The sequence below is a fragment of the Colletes gigas genome, unplaced genomic scaffold (genome assembly GCF_013123115.1).
Source record: "Colletes gigas isolate AHSC1104 unplaced genomic scaffold, ASM1312311v1 Colletes_gigas_Sc00003, whole genome shotgun sequence".
Lineage (NCBI taxonomy): Eukaryota > Metazoa > Arthropoda > Insecta > Hymenoptera > Colletidae > Colletes > Colletes gigas.
In genome coordinates, this window is record NW_025106632.1 from 1,664,525 (window position 1) to 1,688,688 (window position 24,164).

General features: G+C 41.1%; 3 protein-coding genes across 3 annotated transcripts; 2 read left to right on the plus strand and 1 right to left on the minus strand.

Moving 5' to 3' along the window:
• Nucleotides 1-4,281: 4,281 nt before the first annotated feature.
• On the plus strand, nt 4,282-17,617 carry LOC122404587 (dynein axonemal heavy chain 7). Its single transcript, XM_043408673.1, has 26 exons — nt 4,282-4,406; nt 4,492-4,765; nt 4,829-5,209; nt 5,631-5,724; nt 6,078-6,232; nt 6,316-6,601; nt 6,684-6,845; nt 7,158-7,369; nt 7,441-7,558; nt 7,630-7,873; nt 7,928-8,174; nt 8,246-9,130; nt 9,216-11,511; nt 11,579-12,180; nt 12,325-12,611; nt 12,691-12,944; nt 13,021-13,317; nt 13,372-13,867; nt 13,952-14,206; nt 14,324-14,814; nt 14,876-15,229; nt 15,306-15,772; nt 16,073-16,230; nt 16,319-16,565; nt 16,631-17,036; nt 17,112-17,617. The coding sequence occupies exons 2-26, from the start codon at nt 4,500-4,502 to the stop codon at nt 17,397-17,399; spliced, it is 9,948 nt and encodes a 3,315-aa protein (XP_043264608.1). The 5' UTR covers nt 4,282-4,406; nt 4,492-4,499; the 3' UTR covers nt 17,400-17,617.
• Nucleotides 17,618-17,968: 351 nt separating this feature from the next.
• On the plus strand, nt 17,969-19,483 carry LOC122404589 (actin-related protein 6). Its single transcript, XM_043408674.1, has 3 exons — nt 17,969-18,182; nt 18,244-19,215; nt 19,295-19,483. The coding sequence occupies exons 1-3, from the start codon at nt 18,109-18,111 to the stop codon at nt 19,422-19,424; spliced, it is 1,176 nt and encodes a 391-aa protein (XP_043264609.1). The 5' UTR covers nt 17,969-18,108; the 3' UTR covers nt 19,425-19,483.
• Nucleotides 19,484-19,487: 4 nt separating this feature from the next.
• On the minus strand, nt 19,488-21,364 carry LOC122404590 (ubiquitin-like modifier-activating enzyme 5). Its single transcript, XM_043408675.1, has 6 exons — nt 21,019-21,364; nt 20,797-20,932; nt 20,499-20,695; nt 20,245-20,431; nt 19,823-20,159; nt 19,488-19,762 (listed from the first exon to the last, which is right to left on the minus strand). Exons 1-6 carry the CDS (start codon nt 21,156-21,158, stop codon nt 19,593-19,595), a joined length of 1,167 nt encoding a protein of 388 aa, XP_043264610.1. The 5' UTR covers nt 21,159-21,364; the 3' UTR covers nt 19,488-19,592.
• Between the last annotated feature and the right edge of the window lie 2,800 nt (nt 21,365-24,164).

Below are 24,164 nucleotides of genomic sequence, written 5' to 3' on the forward strand. Positions count from 1 at the left end.
TTCGGTCATAGGATAAGATAGCGAAACTTTATAAGAAAAGAAAACAACGGAACAAGTGGCGTTAGGTATAAAAGTAACGAAAACGGGTGTGAAACTTTCGTGAACGGACCATGCCAGATATGTTGTTTTAACGCTTTTGTGGTCTTTCTCAGATTTTCCGACGAGAACGATACCAAACATTTTTTTTTTTTTTGATGAAAGGCTGTCATACTTAATTGTTTGTTAATCGGATAGTTAAGCGCGATTAAGGTGTACAGGGCGAGTGTCTTCGATGTTTATCGGGCCAGGTTCGAAAACCGTTTCATACACGAGAGGAGAGAGTTACGAATAAGGGATGTAACGTTGCGTACATGTATAGCCAGCGAGAAATACTACTTCCACGATGTTAAGATATATATATATATATATATATCAGAATACTAAATATCAGAATTATCTCAGGATTTTATCTCAACACTTTATCACCAAAATCGGCGAGAACGTTCGATAGAGTTGTAAAGACGTGATGTTCGGAGTTCTAGTCAACTAACGTGCGATTACGAAAAAAAAACCATCGTCAAGTTTTTGGTCGATGAGACGGGCGAACGTGCGATTTATAACGATCTAAAATTACGATTATCGTTTAAGTCGTAGGCGCTTCATACTTCCATTCTATTTGTACGATCTACTCGCTTCTACCAAACTGTTTTTTAATTGCTTGTTAATGTATAGTATTAAACTATGCCAATATGTCCTAAAACTAAGAAGAAACTGTTATATAAGCATACGTCCAAAAATGCATTATGAGAATGCTACTCGAAGAAAAGTATTAAACACGAAAGATACAGTAGAAGTTATACACGCCAGATTATAGCTAATCGATAATTATATACTTTGTTTATTTACAAACTTTTGAACAAGTACGACTGCGGTTAAATGAATATAATCCTCGATAATAACAAATAATAGAATAGGAAATTTAATTTGTCAACCGAAGTTAAGCAAAAGTATTAATAATTTGAAAGTTTGTTCTTTTACTTTTGTACATATACAAGATAAGAAAGATGAGGAGTTGTATCGTGCAAGACAATGAACGTAAGTTAATTATTTATTAATTATAATGTTTTGACACCATCTTTTTGCCATAGTTAATAAATAATTCATTTATGTTCATTGGATCGTTCGATAAAACACAAATCAATACAGTCTCTTTATAGAGAAAAAATATTCCATTTTTCCCCTGTCGTAACTTGTTTACAAAGCGTTCTTGGACTCGCGTTTATATTACATACTCTTTTTACTTATACTCGTCGAACGTATTGGCGCAGTCTGATAGACTAATTTTGCATCTCCAATCGTTTCTCAAGCAACTGTCTTTTCTTTATTTAGTGGCAATTTTGTCATTATAATATTTAAGCGTAATTATATCAATTTTTATGTTCAAATATAATCGTTTCGTTAACGTCAATCGAATGCATTTATTTTAACTTTTATTATCATTTTGACTATCGCTTGGTTTAAAATGCTAGATTCAAGATGAGCGTGTGCCATATACATATACAGGGTGGAACGTGATTCACGGTAAAACTGAAGAAGACGGAATTTCTCATTGTTTTGTGATTCACGTTCCATTTTGTGAAACAAAGAAGATGGACTATTCGCAACAATAATTCGCGCGCAATAATTTAATCCGCAACTGTGTAACTTTTCATATTTTTAATCTATTTTCTTAATGATATTTTGTTCGCGTTTACTATAATATGTATCATTTAAAATAAATTTCTCGCTCTAACGACGATACACGACGAACGTACCTCTAATTATTTTTCATTTATCTGTACGATACCGCGTTTGCGATAACATTCGGCAGTATTCAGTTTTATTGCTGAATTCATACATTTGTCAACCGACCGAGACATGAAACAATTTATTCGAAAGCATTGATTAAAAATGGTAGACGCAAAAGAAGATTCTTTATCCGAAATAACCATGAAAGAATTTCCCGATCATATATTCAGACTGGGAAAGGTACACGCGTGTTTGTATCTTTAGTTAACCTATTCAAGGGTCTACGTTTAGTTTTTTTTAAATATTTAAAACAATCAATTCAATTCACATTAAAATTGCGAATGAACGTACAGAATTAAATTTCTCAATTACATAACACAGAAACATTGTCATATTCTTGTTCATTTCGTAATAAAATAATTTGTTCCTGGAGGGGTTATACACGAGTCTCCAATTTCTTCGCCTGAAATTCCCTGATCATTATTTCAAGCTCGATATGGAAGAAGTGCACAACGTGCTGGAATCCACGATCACGAGATCGAAGATCCACCATGAAAGAAACCCAACCGTTTGTCAAACAGCTCACGAATGTGTATTGGAACAGCCTCAATGCGTTTATTTTACGAGAATGAAAGAGTTCGCGGACAAATTGCCCGCGCACAACCTTCTCCCTGTACGCATGTTAAATTATACAATCGAGTACAATATAACGCGGTTTGATTTGAACTATTTTAGGAATGGGAAGAGAACATACGAAACTTGATAGCGCCCAACTTACGATACAAATATGCCGATATCTTCGAAGATCAACTGAACGAAACTAAAACACGATATCATCGAGCGATGCACGAACAGGCCGTGAAACGAGTGATCGCGATAGAATGTCAAGAAGTATGTAACGAGGACTTGATACCAATCCCGCCATTCAAACTCGCCGGACGAACGGATCAGTATCCGAAGTATTTGAAAAATCGCTGTGCAATCATGAAAAAGTATTACTTACCCCACAAATTGATGAGAAACATAGTGGCTAAAGCGCATCTTCTCATGCAAAAGTGGATTTGCGATTTCGGACGTTACCGGGAACTGGGTTGTCTCGATTTCAACAGGTTGTATATTTCTTCAAATTTAAAATCAGAGTATTTTTGCACTTCGTTTTGGTCCTTCGTGAGTCACGTAATTCTGTCGCTCGTTCCACACTTCACGCTGCTCGAAATAACACTGTATATCACACGCGCGATCATAGTTCGTTGGTTTTTTCATTCGCGTACACTTTCTTTGCGAGGATTTTGATCGTTTCAGTTATTTTCACAGCACAATGATAACGCAACGCGAGATAAGATATCGGTTGTGTAATTATTCTTTATATTTTCTGCACCGTTTAAGGTTTTTGGACCTAGTGGAAGCGGATACGAAAAAAGGCGCGCTCGGCGTCAGTAGCACTTACTACAGTGACATCACGCGACTGATCTCTCAACCGCGTTACCTATACGACGTACCCCCGCCATCGATACACGAGTTCTTCGACTGCGCGAACAATTTGCTCGCTCTTCAAGTGATCACGCACATGATAAACTCCATCGAACATCTGCTCGATGTTTTGAAGAGCTGGGAAACTGTACCATTGTTCCAAGTATGCAATTAATCTGCTTTGTCGGTCGAGGAAAGAGGGAAATATTGTTTTGAGGTCAAACGTTATCGATCAGGATCGTAAGCTTTGAACCGCCATCACGATTCGTCGATCGATAATCGAAAGATGACCGTTGTAGCTAATTTCAGGAAGGACGATTTTACTCAAATGCGATGTTTTCTGTCTCGTAGTTGCGATTGAAATGCGAGCAGAACGAGCTGTTCCTCAGTCCAACTATGCGCGAGATTTGCGTCGCATTTCACAACATAATCGATCAAATCAGTCACGTAGGACAGCAACTGCAGCCATTGGAGACTTGGGTCGGTGTAAAATCCGACCATGAATACATCAAAATTATTTTACCCGAATGGTACTTGGAGGAAACGCATCGACGAGTCGCGTACATTTTGCAAAATACTTTCCAGCCCTTAACCGGTTACGTCGAGAAACTCTACGAAAAGTTTCGCGTTGTTTTCGGTCCGGAGACACACAGCGACATCGTTGCTTATGTCAGCATGGGACGTTCTTTTCAAGAGTGTGTGATGAAAGTCGAAGATTTTAATCAATTTATCTGGGAAATAAATGGCATGGTAAATTATATGTATCAACGATTTTTAATTATATGAATTTCCATCGTGTTCGATATTAGATACGTTTGAGCGCCAAATCTTTTCGACCGACTACGTGAATCAAAATCATTATTAAATTATTTCAATAGACACGTACAAACGTCGTTATGAATCGATCTTCTTATTTATATAACAGTACGTGCTTTTTTATGATGAATAATTATTTCAGCCGGATCACGAGTACTTTTCAGTAGGCATAATCCATCAAGTCGCAGCGAAAGCTGGTCTCCTTCAATATACGAAAGAAGCTCGCGAACTGATTATCGAGGAACTGGTAAAGAGTCATCGTCTCTTCAATCTTGAAATTTGCAACGCGTTTGAAACTGTGAGAGAACGAGCTTCGAATGTCCCCAACACTACCAAAGAATTGCTCGAATTAGGTATATTTATTTACGCATAAAATGTGATAAAACGTCTTTTACACCACACGTACCGTTTTATACAATAAAGATAGTATTATTTTAGGCGAATATATGTTATGGGCCGCGTCGACGTTAATGAGATCATTGGAAGAAAAGATTACTCTTTCGTTGCGTATGATGGCGTCTCTAATTGAAATGACAGCTTTAACCAAAGATCACATTGAGCTAAATAACACTACTATCCATTGGCTGAAGCGGATAAGGCCGATATTCGATCAAAGCAGCGCTCTTTACGAACAAATAAAATTCGAGCTGGAGGACAAGCTCCAAAGTAGAATCGAAGTCGTGAATAAAGAAATCGAGAACATGTTTCCCAGGTTAACTTTTATAAGATTTGCGACCCGATAGTGGAAGTTGTGTCATTAATTTGTTATTATCAGGTTGGAGATAATGAACGACATGGACGACATGAATCGTATACGGGAGTACATAGAATTCATGCGAAAATTCGCACGCGACCTGGAACGTATGGACGAAAGGATAAAGTCGATCAACGACGAGGAGCAGCTCTTTCAGTACCCTCTCTCTCAGTATCCTCGCATCAATGAACTGAAAGAAAACATAATGCCGTATTACGATTTAATTTATCGCGGTTACCGCTGGCAGAGATGCCGTGACGTTTGGTTAGATGGCCCGTTCGAGTACTTGGATGCGGACGATATCGACAACAAGTCAACCGAGTACTTTGGAGATTTCAATAAGATCAGCAAACAGTACAGGACAAGAATAAAAATGGAACTTGCGATAAGCTATCCGCACGGGTAAAGGATCCCATACTTTTCCTTTTTGTTATCTAACACGGCTATTCGACACTGGATCGTATTACACCACTGATCTCATCTCTCAGTCCCTCTTCGTCTTTCGTTCTCTATCATCTCCTACATTTGAATAAGCTACGAAACGCAAGAAGCGTTCATCTCGGATTGCAATTCATTTTCAAACACAGTGATGCAGACCATCTATACACTGGTCAACGAGACGAGTCAGCAAAAGTAAACAAACGTTTCTGAACGTGACTCATAAGTGTCCTTTGGCAGCCGCAGCATGGGCCACGTGGATATCGCACGAACGCTTCGTTTTTCTTCGCTGATTCGTCTCGTTGACCCGAGTATAGCATTTCAATCTTGCGACAACTAAATATGTACATACAAATTAATTAATTAAGTTATATGCGTATCTTAGTTTCATAGGATCGCCGGACGATCCGGATCCGTTTCAGCAACCGGCGCCTTTAAACCTTTGCCACCAACTCATCGAGGACATCAAATGGTTTAAGGTGATTCATACGACATAGATTAGATTTAAAACCTTAACGTAATTGACGAAATTAAGGACGTAAACTGTATGCTGTCATACTGACTACTGCGACTACTAGTTAACGAATACGCCTGTTACATAACCTATAATATAATCAGCTGTGAAGGAAGTTAACTGTAGCAGAATAAACCGTAGTAGCAGCAGGTTAATCGTAATAGTATAACCCATCGTATGAGCGGGTTAACCGGGTTAATCATATCTCCGTGCATTGATTAACCCGGTTACGTGAGTTACTTATGAAACTGAGAACCGAATCGGGTTCTAAATCCCTGATCGAGACATTTTCTTATCGCTGTCGTTATCTCGATCCAGAAATACGTACCTCTGTTGGCGGTTTTCCGAAATCCGGCAGTGCGGCAAATTCACTGGGATGAAATGTCGCTTATATCTGGATTCGACGTTACTCCCAACGCTGGTACAACCTTCCGAAAGATTATAAATATGGATCTGATGGAAAATTTAGAAAAGTAACAAAATCCGTACTAGAGAAAAGAACGACGTCTCGGTAATGGTGTGTAACATCACGATTGATTCAGTTCTGTGTCTCAAGGTATGAAATGATAAGCACGAGCGCGACGAAGGAACAGATGCTCGAGGAATCGTTGACGAAGATGATCAGCGAGTGGGACGACGTGTTATTCACCACTGTGTCGTACAAAGACACGGGTGTGCATATCTTGTCGCAGCTCGACGATATTCAAGGTCTTTTGGAGGAGCACATCATAAAAGTCCAAGCGATGCGGGGATCGGCGTTCGTCAAGCAAATCGAGGAGGAAGTTAAACAATTTTACTCTCTCTTATTACGAATGCAATCGACGATCGAAGAATGGACCAAAGTATTTAAAAAAAATTCTTCGTATTTCTTGCTTACGCGTACATTTGATTTTTTCAATTTATGATCGTTATCGTTTGTGATAGGTACAAGTACACTGGATATATTTGTTACCCATATTTTCGAGCAGGGATATCGTGGCTCAGTTGCCCGAAGAGGAGATGCTGTTCATTCAGGTCGATCGAATATTTCGCAGCGCGATGAACGGCGTTACTAAGGATCCTCGAGTTCGAGAAACCGCAGGCTCTGTAAGCGGAAAAATCCATTACACCGTGCAGTAATACTTTCATTTGAAGGGAATTACTCTATTAAATGTTATCATTAGACTGCGGATCTTCATGCACATTCATATTTTTATTAATAAAATTAATGAAATTGGAGCTTTGTAGATATAATAATTTGTACCTTACTTGAAGTATTTCTTATATCCTTGCATATTAACTAAATTCTGTAGCTTTTCGAAAATTAAAATTTCCCATAAATGCATAAACATCCGCAGTCTAGTTATCATAATCATAATCATTATCATAAATCAATACCGACCAGTGTATGATCTTCAGGTGGGTCTCCTCGAAATTATGCTAGAAGCAAATACGTTGATGGAGAAAGTGAACGATGGCGTGTTGAATTACTTGGAGAAGAAGAGGCTTTTCTTTCCCCGATTTTTTTTCCTTAGTAACGACGACATGCTCGAGATATTGTCCGAGACCAAAGAACCTATGCGGGTGCAACCTCATCTTCGAAAATTATTCGAGGGGATAAATAAACTAGGGTAAGAAACGTGAGACACCGGCTAACGAATAAAAATTCATTTTCTTGCGTATCATTAACATTTCTTTACAGATTTAACGATCAAATGGAGATATATTCGATGTTTAGCGAAGACAACGAGGTGGTCAATATGCAGGATAAAATCTTAACGGCTGAAGCGAGAGGTTGCGTGGAACGGTGGCTCATTCAGGTATGCACAATTATAGAGTTTTATAAACGTAAGGTCAACAGTAGGCAGAAAGCTGGAAATACGAATCACAGGTCGAGGAACAAATGGTAAAGTCTATAAGGCACGAAGTCCTCATGAGCTACTTAGATTACGAAGTGAACAAGCGAGTCGTGTGGGTGCTCATATGGCCCGGTATGGTCGTGCTATGCGTCTCCCAAATTTATTGGAGCATGGAGGTTCAAAACGTTTTGATGACTCACATGCTCTCCGCCATGGAAACGCTCTACGCGAATCTCATGTCTCAAGTATTGGAGATGGTCGAGCTGGTCCGAGGTAGCCAAGATTCTATTTAGAAACATTCACCTTTGCTAATGAAGATCTATTGCGCAGGGCAACTCTCAAAGCAAAATCGAACCACGTTGAACGCTGTCATTACATTGGACGTGCACGCTATGGACGTCGTCAAGTCCTTGATCGACAAGAAGATCACGGACGAGACGGACTTCGAATGGTTGGCGCAACTGCGTTATTATTGGGAGGACGACGTATTTGTCAGAATTATATACACAACAGTGCCGTACGCGTACGAGTATATTGGAAATTGTCCTCGTCTCGTCATTACCCCTTTAACGGATAGGTATTGTCACGTAACTCAAGACTTCGTTATCGAGATATCAACAGTAATGTGTTTCTAAAATTTTATCATAGATGTTATCGCACGTTGATCGGAGCGTATTCTTTGCACTTGAACGGAGCACCGGAAGGTCCGGCTGGTACAGGCAAGACCGAGACTACGAAAGATCTGAGCAGAGCGATAGCAGTGCAGTGCGTAGTGTTCAATTGCTCCGAGGGTTTGGACTACAAGAACATGGGTAAATTCTTCAAAGGTCTCGCGTCCTGCGGAGCGTGGTCCTGTTTCGACGAGTTCAACAGAATCGAGCTGGAGGTGCTGTCCGTGGTCGCGCAGCAAATTCTCTGCATCATCCAAGCGGTGCGCGGCCAAATGGAGACGTTCTTGTTCGAAGGGACGGAATTGAAGCTAAACCCTGCCGTCTACGTTTGCATCACGATGAATCCCGGCTACGCAGGCCGCACCGAGTTGCCCGACAATCTAAAAGTCCTTTTTAGAACGGTGGCGATGATGGTACCCGACTATGCCATGATCGCCGAGATCTTCCTCTATTCGTCGGGTTTCAGCACCGCCCGCGAACTGTCCACGAAGATCGTCACCACCTACAAACTCTGCTCGGAGCAACTGTCCACGCAATCCCATTACGACTACGGCATGCGAGCTGTGAAAACAGTCCTGACGGCGGCGCAGAATATAAAACTGAAATTCCCGCTGGAGGACGAGTCGGTGCTTTTGCTCAGATCCGTGATCGACGTGAATCTGCCGAAATTCTTGGCCCACGACGTCCCGCTGTTCCAAGGCATCGTCTCCGATTTATTCCCCGGCCTGGAACTTCCTTCGCCCAGTTACGACGTGCTCTTGAAGGCCGTCCACGAAGTCGTAGAAAAGGAAAACTTACAACCAGTCGATGGTTTCCTCTTGAAGATCATACAAACGTTCGAAATGATGATCGTGCGTCACGGGTTTGTTAGAATTGTTATTATTTGGATACGCTATTTATCAAGCTATCTTCCTTGATTCGTTTTATCCGCAAAATTGCTTTGATAGATTCATGCTGGTCGGAGAACCTTTCGGTGGTAAAACGTCGGTTTTGTACACGTTGGCCGCGGCTCTGACTTTGATGCACGAGTGGGGCAACGAGAACGGTGCAGTGACCAAGTACTTCACGATCAATCCCAAGTCCATCACTTTGGGACAGCTGTACGGGTTCTTCGACCCGGTTTCGTCCGAATGGACGGACGGCGTGTGCGCCGTCGCGTTCCGGAACTATTGCATGGAGGACACACCCGACAGGAAATGGATCATCTTCGACGGGCCGGTCGACGCCGTTTGGATCGAGAACCTGAACACCGTCCTCGACGACAACAAGAAGCTCTGCCTGACCTCCGGCGAGGTGATGCAAATGTCCAACGAAATGTCGATGATCTTCGAGGCTATGGACCTTCTGCACGCCTCGCCCGCCACGGTGTCCCGCTGCGGGATGATCTACATAGAGCCGCGCGTTCTGGGCTGGCAGCCGTTCTTCCGTTCCTGGCTGAACATCCTCAACCCAGATTGGAAGGAAAGCCATCAGGAGATCATCGAGCAACTGTTCCAGTGGCTGATCGATCCCTGCTTGGAATTCATCCGAAAAAGTTGTCGCGTGATCATAACCGCTGGACAGATTCATCAGGTCCTGTCGACCATGAATCTATTCCAGATCTTCATGGACGACGCCGTCGAACTGAATCCCAAAACGTTCGAGCAGTTCATCCTGGCGTGGATGCAGGCTACCATGTTGCTCTCGGTCGTTTGGGGCGCTGCTGGCACCTTGGATCATGATTCCCGCTCCAAGTTCAACGCCTATTATCTCAGCCTGTGGAAGAACGAACAAACGGAACACCCGCTGCCCGAATTTCTCGTCGAAGGTTTGATCTCTCTTCCTACGGACGAGTTGATACACGATTGTTTCTACACGTACCGGGGCAGAGGCGCGTGGAGACGGTATGCCGACATCGCGAGGCAAGAGGAGTTCCTGGAAACGGGAAGCATCGTTCAGATGATAATACCCACCATCGACACCGTCAAGTATCAGACCTTATTCCTGAAGCACGTTAAGCATCGCAGACGTTTCCTTCTATACGGCGAAACAGGCACCGGGAAGAGCATCTACATCAAAGACCTGATCATGAACAAGCTGAGCGAAGAAGAATACTTGCCGCATTTCGTCACGTTCACTCCGCAGATAACTGCCGCGCAGACCCAGGAGTTGATCGTGCTGAAGCTCTATAGGAGACGCCGGACCCAGTACGGTCCGCTACCCGGTACGCACTGCGTCGTGTTCATCGACGACGTCAACATGCCCGCGAAAGAAACCTATGGCTCTCAGCCACCCATCGAACTCCTGCGGCAATTCTTCGACCATGGAATTTGGTTCGACCTCAAACAGCCGGAAATCATTCATATATTCGACACTATGTTCGTCTGCGCCATGGCACCGCCTGGCGGCAGCAGACAGGAGCTCTACCAGAGATTTCTCAGGCACTTCAATCTGTTCAGCATCAGCAACTTTTCCGAGGACACCGTCACCAGAATCTTCACGACCATCGCGTTCATTGGGCTGCAACGGAACGGCTTCACTACAGCGGTTATGCCAACGATCATGGAGATCGTGGGCGCGACGATGAACGTCTATCGTAACGCTCAGAAGGAGCTCAGACCGACGCCCACCAAGTCTCACTATCTCTTCAATCTGCGGGATTTCGCGCGCGTGATAACCGGATGCGTGATGATCAGAGAGGAGTCCGTCGAATCGAAGACGGACTTTACCAAGCTGTGGGTCCACGAGATCCTGAGGGTCTTCGGGGATCGGTTGGTCGACGAATTCGACCGACGATGGCTCTTTCTGAAGATCCAGGACGTGGTCGGTAGCAACCTGAAAGAATCGTTCGAGACAGTGTTCGGCTATCTGCCAAAATTCGACGATCATTTGACGGAGGAAAGTCTCCAGAGTCTTCTGTTCGGTAACTTCATGGACGTGGACACTATACCTGCTGATCGTCGCTACGAAGAAGTGAAGTCGATGGACGAGTACTTGGAAGTGGCGATCTCCTGTCTGGAAGATTACAATCTCACGAATAGGCACAAATTGGACATTGTTCTGTTCCGTTACGCTCTCGAGCATCTCGCGAGAATATGTCGTATACTGGTGATTCCTTGCGGTAGTCTGTTGATGGTAGGCGTGGGTGGTTCCGGTAGGCAGTCGCTAACGAGATTGGCTGCCAGTATGGTTGGTCAGGGTCTGTTTCAACCGGAGATAGGTAGCACGTATGGCTTGCAAGAGTGGAGGGACGATATAAAAAAGGTTCTTAAGGATTCTAATTTTTGTTGTTACACCATACACCTACTAATTTATTAACAATTGTCTGTAGGTACTTCTGAATTCCGGCGGCGCAGGAAAAGATCACGTGTTTCTGTTCACGGAGGGACAAATCAAGGATGAAATTTTCCTGAACGACATAGACAGCTTGCTGAACTCTGGCGAAGTGCCCAATCTTTTCACCATAGAAGAGAGGCAAGAGATTATCGAAACCACACGATTAGCAGCGCAGGGTGGCAACCGTAACTTGGACATATCGGTCCTCGCGGTCCTGGCGTACTTCGTGAACCGTTGCAAAGAGAAGTTGCACATACTGTTGTGCTTCAGCCCCATTGGAGACACGTTCAGGATCAGGCTACGTCTGTACCCGAGCCTCGTGAATTGTTGCACGATCGACTGGTTCGACGTCTGGCCGGAGGACGCCCTGGAGCAGGTGGCTCTGCGCAGCACCACCGACATCAACGTCGACGAAGAAGTGAAGGTCAACGCCGTGGCCTCCAGCAAATATTTTCACGTCTGCGCCAAAGACATCAGCGTTCGATTTTATAATCTCACCGGTAGACAAACTTACATCACAACGGCGGGCTTTCTGGACCTTATACGAACGTACTCGGAACTCATGAAAGAGAAGCAAGAAGAACTTACGTTCGCCAGGTGCTTAAAATCAGTCTGGCGTTTCGTTATTGAAAAGAAGTAGTATTGTGGCGCACTTTGCTATGGTAGTAAGGCTAGGGTAGTCGTTCTGGTGACGAACAAGCAATAAATAATTACTTCTTTTTGTTTCTCCTTCCACACCAGAGATCGATACATCAACGGATTGGATAAACTGCTATACGCGGCTGAGCAAATTGACCAAATGAGAATAACATTGTCGGAATTGCGGCCGCAACTCGAAGCATCAGCGAACGAAACGGCTGAGACTATGAAGAAGATCGAGACGGAGAATATAAGCGTTGAGAAGACGAGGATCATGGTAAAGAGGGACGAGGACATGGCGAACGTGCAGGCCAAAATCGCGATGAATCTGAAGACGGAGTGCGAAGCAGACCTGGCGGAAGCTTTGCCAGCTTTGGAAGACGCGATTGGTACATTTTTGTGGTAGTAATATTAGTAGCTATGTCAAATTCATTTCTATGTTTTACTTATGCCGTTTTGCAATTGCAGCGGCTCTGAACACACTGAAGCCCGCTGACATAGCGGTCGTAAGAACGATGAGAAGCCCTCCTGCCGGAGTGAGGCTCGTGATGGCCGCAGTATGCGTGATGTTGGACATCCCACCCGCCAAAATCGAAGATCCTGCGACTGGTAGGAAGGTGATAGATTACTGGAGTCCTAGTAAACGTTTGTTAGGGGACATGAGATTTTTAGAAACCTTGCGACAGTACGATAAGGACAACATTCCTGTGCGCATAATGCAGGTATGCTCTGTCCACCATGGTATTTATAGGGGCCTGTCGAACCTAAGAAATAGAGGAGTCATCTCGGTACTTTTAGGAAATTAAAGAGAAGTATATGACGGACAAAAACTTCGAGCCAAAAGTCGTAGCGAGAGCATCGTCAGCGGCGGAGGGCATCTGCAAATGGGTCAGAGCTATGGTTTTGTACGACGAGGTCGCGAAAGTCGTCGCGCCAAAAAGAGCAAAGCTGGACGACGCGCAGCGCGATTACGAGAATACCGTCAAGTTCTTGAACGAGAGGCGTGAAATGCTAGCCGAGCTCACCGAGAAGCTGGCCATCCTCAACGAAAATCTGGAAATAACCCTGGCGAAGAAAATTCAGCTTGAAAACGAGGTACGTATACACGTATACGAGCTTGTAAATGATGCACAGATGATTTGTTCGTAGGTGACAAACTGTAGGAACAAACTGATGAGGGCCGAGAAATTAATCAGCGGTTTGGGGGGTGAGAAGGACCGCTGGACAGCGGCAGCAAAGAGTTTACAACAGTCCTACGACACTCTGCCTGGCGATATTTTAATCTCGTGCGGTATGATAGCATACTTAGGACCGTTCACGACGAACTATCGCGTCGAGAGTCTGGACAAATGGAGAGCTTACGTGAAAAACTTGAGGATACCGTGCTCGGATAGTTACGACTTCGTCGAGGTCCTGGGATCCGAGATTAAGATCAATTCTTGGAATATTTACGGTTTACCGCGGGACTCGTTCTCCACGGAGAACGCGATCATTATGGACAACTCGAAGAGGTGGAGTTTGTTCGTCGATCCTCAGAGCCAAGCGAACAGATGGATCCGCAATATGGAGAAACAGAACGAACTCGAGATCGTGAAATTGACGGATGCGGATTACATGGATATTATAGAACAAGCTATAGAATATGGTACTTCTAACGTGGAACGATTCTGTAAATAATAATCAGGTGATTTTTGTTTAGGTTTGATCAAGAAATAATGTATTTGTTCAGGAAAACCAGTGCTGATCGAAAACGTTCTCGAAGAACTGGCGGCGCCCCTTGATCCTATTCTAATGAAATCTATATACAAAATGGCTGCTCTGTGGTTCATCACGCTTGGCGAGAAAGTAATCGAATATAGTTTACGCTTTAGACTATACATCACAACGAAGCTACGCAATCCGCATTACCTGCCGGAGGTGTTCAACAAAGTAACGCTGATTAATTTTGCCTTAACGATAAGTGGTTTGGAGGATCAGCTTTTAGGTATTGTTCAGATATCGTAACAAAAAGAATCAACATAAAAAAAAATTGTTTTCTGTAGTTAAAAAACGTCTTCTTATATAAATATAAGGTCCACTCTAATGTGCATTTTGTAAACAGGTATAGTGGTTGCGAAGGAAAGACCAGATTTGCAGGAAAAGCGAGAATATCTGATCGTTCAGAGCGCCGCGAATAGAAAAGCTTTACAGCAAGTGGAAGACAATATTCTGAGGACGTTATCAGCATCCGGTGCGAGTATCTTAGAGGACGAGGAAGCCATTGAGATCCTAGACTCGTCCAAGATCCTCTCCATCGATATATTGAAGAAACAATCCGCTGCGAAAAAGACGGAAACGCAGATCGAAGGTTTTCGTCAAAATTACAAACCCATTGCGAAACATAGTTCTGCTCTGTACTACACGATCACCGATCTACCCAACATCGATCCGATGTATCAGTATTCGTTGATGTGGTTCATCAATTTGTACGTTAACTCCATCGAAACTGCGAACAGGAGTAAAATTCTCGAAAGGAGGCTCATGTTTTTGCGGGAAACTTTCACTTACACCCTGTACCAGAACGTTTGCAGATCGTTATTCGAAAAAGACAAGGTACGTTTCCGAGGTGATAGAGATTAACGTTGCTAGTCTTCTAACTGACTTTTCCAATCAGGTCTTATACTCGTTCGTTTTGTACACGACGATCTTACTGACGGAGAACGCGATCACGAAAGAAGAGATAACGTTCTTTTTAACCGGAGGCGTCGCCTTGGCTGAAATCCCCAGAAATCCCGCGTCCGATTGGCTTCCGGAAAGATCGTGGGGCGAGATTTGCAGAGTGCGCATTCTACCAAGTTTCGCCAACTTTCAGACAAATTTCCTTCGAAACCTGAACGCGTGGAAGGACTATTACGACTTATTGGACCCGGAGAATTCACCGATACCGGATCCGTGGGAGAAAACTTTGACTCCGTTTCAAAAGCTGATCGTCGTAAGAATGATCAGAACCGACAAAGTGATGATCATGGTAAAGATAGACGACAACTCTTTTTGCTAATTATCTATGGTTAAATTTTTCTTTTCACGAAGACGAAATTTTTTAGATACAACGATTCGTCGAGGCCGGAATGGGCTTACACTTCATCGTACCTCCGCCCTTCGATATCTCCAAGTCTTTCGCGGATTCGAATTCCCTGGTACCGTTGATCTTTATCCTCTCTCCGGGCTCCGATCCGATGGAGGCGTTGACAAACTTTGCGGAGAGCATGAACTTCACGGAGAAATTTCATTCGATCTCGCTGGGGCAAGGCCAAGGGCCGATCGCTCAGAAGCTAATCGACAAAGGACAAGGCGATGGAGAGTGGATCTGCTTGCAAAACTGTCACCTGGCCGCTTCCTGGATGCCCACGCTGGAGGCCATCTGCGAACACTTCGATCCTTCTAACACGCACTCCCACTTTCGTCTCTGGCTCACTAGCTATCCTTCGGATCAGTTTCCTATTACGATTCTGCAAAATGGCGTCAAAATGACCAACGAACCTCCGACCGGGTTGCAGAATAACATCATGAGGTAAGACAAATATTATGCAAGACACTATGGGGTCCTGTTGATGAGAGATAGAAAAAGAAAGGAGAAGAAAGCATTTCGTCACAAGTCTGCTAGTGGACTCCTAGCAGACCCTGCCTTAGACGCCAAGATATTGGGTAGTCGGTCGAGGAATAGTGTATAATACAAACGGAAGGTTGGTCGAGCGCTTGCGAGAGGAACGGTCCCTCTGGTGGCAAGTACGGAAAGCAATGGACCCCACAACACTTGTAAGATACAAGTATAAGTATCTTGAACAATTCATGTTTGCGTGTAAAACTATAGATCGTACAAATCCGAGGCAGCCAGAGACCCAAACTTTTTCGACACTGACTTGAAGAAAAAGAGAGCGTACGCGAAGCTGCTCTACGCTTTGTGTTTCTTTCACGCCGTGGTGCAAGAGAGGCGAAATTACGGAGCGCAGGGTTGGAACATTAAATATGGTTCGTTTGTCCTTGTTCCTTGTCTATTGCGCTGGCTGACAAGCGTCGAGAAAACAAATAACGAAAGAATATTCTTGTTACGGTGTAGGCTTTAACGAATCCGACCTTCAAATATCCGCCCAACAACTTCAATTGTACATAAACGATTACAGCGACGTTCCGTTCAAAGCGATCGTGTATCTCACAGGGGAGTGCAATTACGGTGGCAGAGTCACGGACGACAGAGATCGAAGATGCTTGAATACGATATTGCAGGATTTTTTTAACAAAGACGTGATCACGGATCCGAACTACTCTTTCGCGGTCGTCGGCCAGGAATACTCCCTACCGAAAAGGTACAGCGATCCCTCGTGTAATGTTGTACTTGTTTATTATTTTTTCCATTGTATACGCGCGACAGACACGAATACGAAGACTACATCAAGCAGATCGAAGGGATTCCTTTGAATCCACCGCCAGAGACGCTCGGATTGCATATGAATGCAGGAATAACGCGGGACCTCGAGCTGGCGAACAATTTCTTCGAATCGATGATGTTGATTCAGGGAACGGTGACGGTAGGCGATACCTCTAAGCAGGATGAGATACTACTGAACATAAAAAAAGACATATACGATAAAATGCCCGCGCTGTTCGACATCGAAGAAGCGCAGAAACGATATCCAGTCATGTACATGGAATCCATGAACACGGTACTGATACAAGAATTAGAGAGGTACAACACTCTTTTGTACGAAGTTCGAAGATCCCTCGATATGCTTGAAAAAGCGGTGGAAGGGCTAATAGTGATGACTCCTGCGCTCGAAGTATGTATAATGGCTGCCAAAAGCTTTCGGCAAAAAACTGTAATCAAAATTGTACAACGTGTGCCAATTATACAGGTTTTAGCTATTCATATATTGAACGCGAAAATACCACCGTCCTGGACGAAAGCGTGCGCCTATCCGACTCTGAAACCATTATCAGGCTTCGTCAAAGACTTTCTCGATCGATTGAATTTCTTCCAAAAATGGTTGACAGAGGGAATGCCAAAGACTTTCTGGATATCCGGGTTCTCGTTCGCGCACGGTTTCCTCACAGCGGCCACGCAAAACTTTGCAAGAAAATACAAGATACCCATCGATCAAATCGATTTCGATTACAAGGTTCTCGTTTCATGCATTTCTTAATTGTAATCCGACTAAATCGACATTGATTTTGCGGCGACATTTAAAAATTGTAAGATACGTTATAGTTTTCGCAATTCGTTAGGTATTTCCTACGTTTGAGTTAAATACTTCGCCAACGGATGGCGTTTACGTTTACGGCATGTATCTGGTCGGTGCAAGATGGGATATGCCGAGTATGCTACTCGAAGAAAGTTATCCGAAAATCCTTTGGGAACCTATGCCGATCGTCTGGATGAAACCGTCCCATGTGGATTCGCTGCATGTCGGGCAACGATACGAATGTCCTCTTTACATCACTTCTGCGCGTTATGGCGTTCTTAAGACAACCGGACATTCGACGAATTTCGTATTGTCTCTACTTTTAGATACGGTATATCCCGTCAGCCACTGGATTAAAAGAGGATTAGCTCTACTTTGTCAACTGGATAATTAAATTTATTAATTTAATCTATTAATTTTGCAATGCTTGTAACATGAATTTCTTACTACAGTGAATATACATATATCTATTCCCCCTATACAAACAAAGTTCGCAATGTTTCCGTTTCACATGTAAACATCATGGCGCTCGTTCGAAGCGTTTTTCATGATTCGGCGAAAGAATTTGATTTTTCGTGTCAAATGCTTCCGATTGAAATTCTATAACATACGAGGTTAAAGAGAAATGCTGAAATTTTCGATTATCGTTTAATTTAATCGTGCCGTTAACATGAGCAGTTCTACATTTGTTCTCGATAATGGGGCCAACACCGCAAAAGTTGGGTTAGCCTCCGACAATCCGAAGTGAGTTTCAACATTAAATTAACAGTTTAACGAAGATAATTTTATATGTTCTCGCTTATAGATTAGTTCCTAATTGCATCATGAAAGCAAAAAGTGAACGACGAAGGCCATTTGTTGGAAATCAAATCGAAGAATGCCGGGACGCGTCTGGACTTTTTTACATCTTACCGTTTCAAAAGGGATACCTCGTTAACTGGGACGTTCAGAAAACTGTATGGGATTACATATTCTCGAAAGAGTGTTGTCCAGTAAATTTAAATCAGCTTTCTGTGATCGTCACTGAACCTTTATTCAACTTTTCCACAGTTCAAGAAGCTATAACAGAAATATTCTTCGAAGAATATGAGTGTCAAAGTCTATTAAGAATTAATTCCACTACCCTCTCGTGTTACCAATATAAAACAGAAAATCCCAATTCCAAGTGCTGTATCGTAGTCGATAGCGGATATAGTTTCACGCACATAGTACCTTACGTAAATGATACCAAAGTTAAAGAAGGTATCAGACGCATCGACGTAGGTGGTAAACTTCTTACGAATCATCTCAAAGAAATTATATCTTATCGACAACTTCATGTCATGGATGAAACTTATGTAATAAATCAGGTGAAAGAGGATTCGTGTTTTGTTTCTCAAGAGTTTTTTAAAGACATGGAAACTGCGAAAAATAAGTTGGAAAATAATCCTATAATCAAGGACTATGTTTTACCTGATTATACAACATTAAGGCGTGGTTATCTTAAAAATCCAGAGCCCCCTAACGAACAACAGACTTTACGCCTGAGCAATGAAAGATTTGCAATACCAGAAATATTGTTTTACCCCTCTGATGTTGGCATCCGACAAATGGGCATTCCAGAAGCAATTATGGATTGTTTGAAAGGATGCGAAGAAGAAACATGGCCTCATCTTTTGTCGAATATCATTCTTACCGGTGGAAATGCAAAGTTTCCTGGATTCCAGGAAAGAATTTATAAAGAAGTTAGAAGCCTCGCACCGGCAGAATACACGATAAATGTTCATTTACCCGAGAAGTAAATAAACATTAAAATTCATCTTAATACAATTAAAAATTTCGATAACTAAATAATTTATTATTACTTTTTTTTGCAGTCCAATCACATACTCATGGTATGGCGGTAAAACACTTTCAAAAGATTCAATATTTTCAAATCTCCTAGTAACCAGAGAAGAATATGAGGAGGAAGGGCAGAACGTTTGTTTTGAAAAGTTTGATGTTTAACTTTAATAAATTTTCTAATCAATCTAAAAATTGATTTGTACATATGACAATAAAAATCTCGGTTTATTTTCAAATTGTACAAATTAAATTATAACTGACAACAGTATGCAAAGTGTAAATGGAATGCATATAATATTAATACAATTATTTATCACGGATGGGTAAAAATCAAATAGATTTCATTAGTGCCATAAGTTCTTCTAAGCTCGGACCAGATTCCGATGAAATTTGATTTGTTTGCAAATGAGATGGTGTATTAGAGCATTTTTTCACATCCACTAACGATGGATGCTCGTTTTCAGTCATCTGTTGTTCTTGCTCGTCGACGAGTGAAATTCCTGTGGTAATATAATATCCTTTAAGTCGGAATTTTATTTTTATACAACTAATTGACATACCCCATTCATTATCCTCGTGTAAAGGTTTTTCTTCGACGATTTCTTCGACCTTTTTCTGAGGTTTCGGCTTTGCCGCGTATTCTTGTTGGCGTTCCCTACAATATCTATCATCACAGTTTTCATTTGGTCTTAACATCATTTTAGGAAAGAAATCTTGCATAGCATTGTAGCCCAAATAATAAGACACGTCGCCAAAATTCAAAAGATACTTCAATGCATTTTGAACTAAAAAACCAGCAACAATTCCCATAGTTGTTGGCAAAGATGCTGCGCATACACCGTCTCGTTTTAAAGTCTTTTCGTCTATATTTTCTGCCACTACTAACGGAGGGGCACACTGAAAATAATGTTAGTTAAGTGTTGGTCCATTTTCGTAAGTTTTTTTTATACCCATTCGTATTTCGACTATTATTTTTATTTACCGCGAAACAGGCTGTCTCTCCTGGAATAATAAATTGAATATGACCAGAAACGGCATTTTCTGAGACTCCACTTTCGAACCACTTTTGATTTAACTCGTTGCAAGCTGTATTAATTGCCATTCGTGCTTCAAAATTATCTACGCAACTTAATACTAAGTCTGCTGGACCTTTGCTTAAACTTGACGTACTAGAAATAAAGTAAAATATCCGTTAGTTTTGCAACTTGTGATATTCGAAGCATTATTCCTTTATACCTTATGGTGTTCATGAAATTATCAAAATGATCCATTGTAGTGATATTGTAATTGTGCGTCTCGATGTCTACATCAGGGTTAATATTTTGCAGCGTCGCTGCAGCTGCTTCTACTTTACTTTGACCGGCTTGATACGGTTGAAAGAAAAGTCTGTTCATATTCGCCATTTCCACTTTATCGTAATCGAAAAGTATCAACTGAAATTTGTAATGTTCGTTGTTTAAAAGATTAACGCATTCACCACCATGTGTCATATATGTGTCGGTGATGATCCTCAAACAATGGTAAAAATAACTACCTTTCCAATTCCACATCTTGTGAGCATTTCTGCAGTTACACTACCAACTCCACCTACTCCAACTATAGCAATTGTCAATTCTCTTATCCTTTCATAATTATCCACTATGCCCATGCGTTTTAAAGCCATTAATCGGCTAATAAGAAACCAATAACATAATATTAATATTTTGTACTTTCGTTCGAGATAGAAAATGTTTGATACAGTACAAAAGAGAATCACCTGTAGGGATTTGAATCAACCACTTCGCTTGACATATGTTCTATCTTTTCTCTGGCGATCGACGTGTTTTTACATTGTTGTTCTAGCAATTTGTTTTCGAGTTCCCTTACTCTTTTCCGCAATAGTTCCACTTCGTCCATCGTCGAATTTAAAATCAATCGAGAGGCTAACGCGGAGTAACTGTTAACCGTGTAACGCACACAGATCGCCCGTAGATCGCGAAGGAAAGTATGCTCACGAATGCGTGTCACAATAGGTACACCCCACGGCAAGGATCAAATTTATGGAATCTTTGATTCAAATTATTACGTTTACAAATGGCACTACGTAAATTTAGCTCAATACGTGCCATTGAGTAAAAAATTTTGTAATAAAAATTACATAATCGAAAACATAACCTGCTATTTTTTAGTAATGAACTTTCAAGCAGTCATTTTTTTTATAATTCTTCCAAAAATCTTGATATTTTCCCGTACTTTCAATGATTCGTTATACGCTTTTTCCTTTATTTTTCTACTTGGAAAGGTCAAAAAGCAGATTTTTTTTTATTTAGAAAATATGTTATACTTTATTTATGTGTATCAATGTTTTTAAAAAAATAAATAAATCATATACATCATTATAAGCGAACAAATTCGAAACAGAACGTATAAACGTGGTAAGGGTAAATTTAATAATTAAACGAATTCGCTCTTTTAATACAAACGAAATTGTATTTCCTTTTTTTTTCTTTTAATTAATTAATCCTATACAGCACTGTTATTTTAGTGTTGTTACAACGTTCTTTTGTTGTAAATCATGTATGTATCGTTACATCGTATATACGCGCAAGTGCCTCGTGTCCGCACAAAAGAAGTCTATAACTTTTCGTTATTTATTTAATCATCGTGTTTCTAATTTCGGGAGTAAATATGCGAAAACATTAAAAAACATGAGGTCGCGTAATACACAGTGAGTTGTCGTTTTTTTTTTTCATTTTTATAATGCTTCTGTAGTCGACGATGAGGTTTAAATCAAAGCATTTCCGTGCACTTCGGCTAATTTTATTGTCATACCTCAACCATGTCAAAATACTTTATTTTACAAGTAATACCACGTTTATTTAAAAGAACTAAATAAACTAATTTTTTTTTTTTTTCAGAGTAGAAGAGAGAAACAGAAAAACGAGAAAGTCTGTAAACGATTTCATTTTGTCGCTTTGGCATTTGTATTAATGAGATGTTAGAAACATCGAACGTACATGCATTCGGTACGATAAAAAGATTCAGTGCACTTCGTTCACCCAGAATACAACCGTTCTCGAATAAAATGAAAGAAAGGAAAAAAAAATTCGAAAAACTGGCCCGTAAAGCACTATAACGACAGAATGGCGTTATTCAGCGATTCTTGTCTATTAACATCACATTCTGCTTTCAAAATACCGCGAAACTATGACTTTGCAAGATAAAGTATCAAAGTTAAAATTCACGGAGCATAATATATTAATTATATTAATGACATTCGTTACTTTAATTGTTTTTTGTTGTTTTGTTCGTTTAAGTTCATTTTGCAGATTTAAATAGTAATTAATCAATAGTTTTTTGTTTTCCTATAAAACTAAACTAGATTATCATAAACTTAACGTATGAACAGGGAGGGTTATCAAACTTGGACAAACAAGTACGTTTGCGCCGTTCTTGCCACGTAAAAATTACTTCGAAATTAAACAGTAATTATCGTGCGTTCAAGCGATACGACAATCATAAGCAGAATAAATAAAATGTATTTATAGTTTACTTGTATTACACAGAGTATTCATTTTTTTTTTTTACATCTTTTAATATCTATAGCGCAGTATTTTCGCCTCGCACAGTTCTTATTTACCTTTTTATATTTTCACTTATCCTCTGTGTATATGTATATATGTATATATATTTTTTTTTATGCGTTATTGAAAAATAAAATATACATATATATACATATAAAATCTTAAAATACACGATAATAAGGCAAAAACGGCGCAGTGATCAGAATAAGAAGCGAACAGTACTATTTTTCTTTTTTAGCCGATAATATTCGAGAGCCACGCGTTACTTCTCGAATTTTTACTCACACTCCGCTTGAATCGGTTACGCATTTGTTGGTAATACGCTAGCGTATATATGCTATATATATATATGTACGTATATACATATATATGCATACATACATGTGTGTGTGTGTGTGTGCGTGTGTGTGTCTCTGTGGGGTGCGTGTATATATATGTATATACATGTATATATATATATATATGTATATCAAATTGACCGTACTTTATGCGCAAAAATTTATACGTATAGGAACTGACGAATTCTTTCGAAATAATACGAAAGGACACGGTGTACAAGTGGAGTGTGCTCTATTCCTATACATTCATTAAAAGTACGTATCTCTCACTCTCCCTTTCTCTCTCTCTCTCTCTCTCTCTCTCGCTCTCGCTCTCGCTCTCTCTCTCGCTCTTGCTCTCTTTCGCGCGCGCGCGCGCGATGAATATTTTTCAAATGTACATAATAAATTGTCTTATTTATATATAAATAATTACACGTTCAATTTTATAAGAAACACATTGGTAATGCTGTATACGAAATAATTCGATCGATTTTGATCGCGTGTTTGTCGACACTTAAAGTTTTGGAACAGCGCATCGAGCGTACAAATGTACAGCAATACAAGATTTTCTTTTCCTTCTATCTTTATCGGTATTGTATATATCATCTTTCGTGTCGGTAGGCTTTTGCTGACGCCAAGTGTTTTTAAGGTGTCTGTGAATTCTCGACATTGAACAATGAGAACCACTGCGGTTTAACGTGACAGACAAAAAGAAACAAAATGATCGTAGTCGAAGCACAAAATTAGCAAATCGTTTGAAATTTCAATCCACCGCTTCGAAACAGTATTGTTTAAGTCCTCCGATTAACAATGCCTTACCAACGTGTCGGTGGCATTTATTACTGGATACATAGGTATTCACAGAGCACAAAGAGTACTTGGCTATAACAAACATTTTATTCAACTATTATTGTATCAGATATAAACGAACATTTTTATCATCGTTAAAAGTACTAAACCGAGCGGCCTAAGGTACATGTATAAGTGTGAGTGGTGTATGTGTATATGTTGTATTGTAG

What these genes read in the sequence shown, in the direction of transcription:
- LOC122404587 (XM_043408673.1), top strand. Translation starts at nt 4,500, where the DNA reads ATGTTATGGGCCGCGTCGACGTTAATGAGATCATTGGAAGAAAAGATT. An exon ending in ATCGAGAACATGTTTCCCAG is followed by an intron (nt 4,766 to 4,828) that starts GTTAACTTTTAT and finishes TGTTATTATCAG; the next exon opens with GTTGGAGATAATGAACGACA. An exon ending in AGAACAAGCTATAGAATATG is followed by an intron (nt 13,868 to 13,951) that starts GTACTTCTAACG and finishes GTATTTGTTCAG; the next exon opens with GAAAACCAGTGCTGATCGAA.
- LOC122404590 (XM_043408675.1), bottom strand. Translation starts at nt 21,158, where the DNA reads ATGGACGAAGTGGAACTATTGCGGAAAAGAGTAAGGGAACTCGAAAAC. An exon ending in GTTGATTCAAATCCCTACAG is followed by an intron (nt 20,933 to 21,018) that starts GTGATTCTCTTT and finishes GTTTCTTATTAG; the next exon opens with CCGATTAATGGCTTTAAAAC. An exon ending in AATTTCATGAACACCATAAG is followed by an intron (nt 20,432 to 20,498) that starts GTATAAAGGAAT and finishes CTTTATTTCTAG; the next exon opens with TACGTCAAGTTTAAGCAAAG.
- LOC122404589 (XM_043408674.1), top strand. Translation starts at nt 18,109, where the DNA reads ATGAGCAGTTCTACATTTGTTCTCGATAATGGGGCCAACACCGCAAAA. An exon ending in TTAGCCTCCGACAATCCGAA is followed by an intron (nt 18,183 to 18,243) that starts GTGAGTTTCAAC and finishes TCTCGCTTATAG; the next exon opens with ATTAGTTCCTAATTGCATCA. An exon ending in AATGTTCATTTACCCGAGAA is followed by an intron (nt 19,216 to 19,294) that starts GTAAATAAACAT and finishes TTTTTTTTGCAG; the next exon opens with TCCAATCACATACTCATGGT.